At 51.7% G+C, this 2,144-nt stretch overlaps 1 protein-coding gene across 1 annotated transcript; it reads right to left on the reverse strand.

The window, feature by feature from the left end:
- Positions 1-283: 283 nt before the first annotated feature.
- On the reverse strand, positions 284-2,144 carry LOC115624861 (protein twist). Its single transcript, XM_030519707.1, has 2 exons — positions 946-2,144; positions 284-759 (listed from the first exon to the last, which is right to left on the reverse strand). Exons 1-2 carry the CDS (start codon positions 2,142-2,144, stop codon positions 504-506), a joined length of 1,455 nt encoding a protein of 484 aa, XP_030375567.1. The 3' UTR covers positions 284-503.

Below are 2,144 nucleotides of genomic sequence, written 5' to 3' on the forward strand. Positions count from 1 at the left end.
GCGCCTAATTTAATGGAGAAAAATTCTGATATGGGGGGCTATGGCAGTTTTCATTATTATGGTTACTCAGTTCTTGAACAATGGGAGAGGCATTTGGCATATTGGGGATGGGGGAAGGCAGATGAGAGAAGAAGGAAAAAATAAAGAAAATGGCGTCCATGATTTTTGGCATGTATTTAATTGTGTATTTCGTTTGGTTCGAGGCAACACTTACAATTAATTTATGGCTGGCTATATATCTAAATAAAATATATAAGTAAAATTAATTGACTTACTGAGCTAGGAGTTAACATTTTGGCGCTTTAAATAATTTTAAATAGTATTTATTATACTTAGTAAGCTAAATGGAAAGTGCTAAAAAGTGCTGGCCGCTCGCCGCCCTCACAATGGAATTCTCGTCGTTATGGAAGCCCCAAACAACCACATTGGCATCATCACTATCCGTATCCGCATCAGTATCCGTATCTGCATTTGCATCCGCATCATGGACAGCACGGCCTTTGCTATGCCTTCTGATGCTGTGCATCGCCCTCCATCCGCCAGACTCCGAACAAATAGCTCAGCTTCTCCGGCGGTATGATTGGCGCACCATTCGCCTTGCGCAGACACTTGAGATCAGCCTCGGCGCCATTCGCGGCGGCGCTCAAAAGCGTGCTGGCATAGCTGGATCCATTTTGACCATTGCCACTACTCGCATCGAGCGCCTTCAGCAGGGATATGTCGCTGGAGCTGAGCATGCGGCAGAGAAAATCAATGTATCTGCAAAGGGAGAGAACCATTCAGTGGTGAGTGAATTGCGTAAAATCCCAGGCGCCGCTTTCGAACTCAGGTAGCTGCGCGGTTAAACCGCAAAACTGGGTTAAGCCCGACTTTGCCAAGCCGGAAATGCCCCGTGTCCTGGAAAACCAGTAACGCGAAACGTTCGCTTAATTGCCAAAAACTCACCTCGTGGCTAGCTTGAGCGTTTGTATCTTGCTCAGCTTATCGCTGGGCAGTGTGGGTATTATCTGTTGGAGGGCCTTGAATGCATCGTTGAGGCTCTGTGTGCGCTGGCGCTCCCGCACATTGGCCATCACCCGCTGGTTGCTGAACTCATCCGTTTCCTCGCACTTGCTGGGCTTCCGTTTGATGCGCCGCCGGGGCTTTCGGAATGCCTTGTTTCCTGCCGACTCATCATGAAGCAGGCTGCCATCTTCCGCCAGACAGTTGGGGCCTATGCCTAGCTCCAGATCCTCATCCTTGGCATAACCGCTCATAGCCGCGTAGCCATCGTCGCGATCGGAATTGGAGTAGGCGCTGCCGTTGAGCGAGTTGGCCGGCTCGTAGGCGTCGTAGGGCGTGGCAGGTGGCTGCTGGCGGTAATTGCTGCCGTGGAAGTGCAGCAGAGGCGGAACTGCCTGATGCTGTTGTGGCTGAGGGGCAGTGTGGCCGTTGTAGCTGCTATACTTGAATACATTGGTTTTGTGCTCGAGCAGCTCCTCATCCTCTGCAGCGGAAGAAAATTCGAAGTGGGGCGATGCGCAAGCGCTGTTCTGATTCCCTTGGGCCACCTCGTCCAATGTGGTGGGCAAGTAGTCCATGTATCCGTTTCCGTTTGGCTGTTGTTGCTGCACCAGCGATTTCTTGTGCTCCGGCTGGAGTAGGCTATTGGCGTAGTCGCTACTACTCCTCACTCGCTTGCCATGTTCGTTGAGAATGTAATCGTGGGAGGCGGTCAGTTCATCTTGCTGTGGTTGCTGGTGGTGGGCAAAAGTGTGGCAGCTGTTGTTATTGTTCAGCTCCATCGGCGGCCCATGCGGCTGTGTGGGCGGCGTGCCCGAGCTGTGTGCACTGTGATTGCTACTGGTGCTCAAAATCTCGCTGCTCGGTATGTTGTAGTCTGTCTCCTCCAGCTCTGTGATGCCATAGGCCGCATAATCTGCATAGTGCTGCTGCTGTTGCTGTTGTTGCTGCTGTTGTTGTTGTGTTTGCTGCACAGGTGAAGGCTGCTGCATGTAGTGATGTCCACTGGCCGCCTGCATATAAGCCTGCTGCTCCTCTTGGATCAGCTTAATTACATTGTGCTGCAGCTCCATGATGCTGGGCAGCGTTTGCTTGTAGCTTATATCGAGCAGCACCTTCGGCGACACGGAGCGCGCGCTCAT

Source organism: Scaptodrosophila lebanonensis, unplaced genomic scaffold, assembly GCF_003285725.1.
Source record: "Scaptodrosophila lebanonensis strain 11010-0011.00,11010-0021.00 unplaced genomic scaffold, SlebRS2 tig00000061-arrow-pilon, whole genome shotgun sequence".
NCBI lineage: Eukaryota > Metazoa > Arthropoda > Insecta > Diptera > Drosophilidae > Scaptodrosophila > Scaptodrosophila lebanonensis.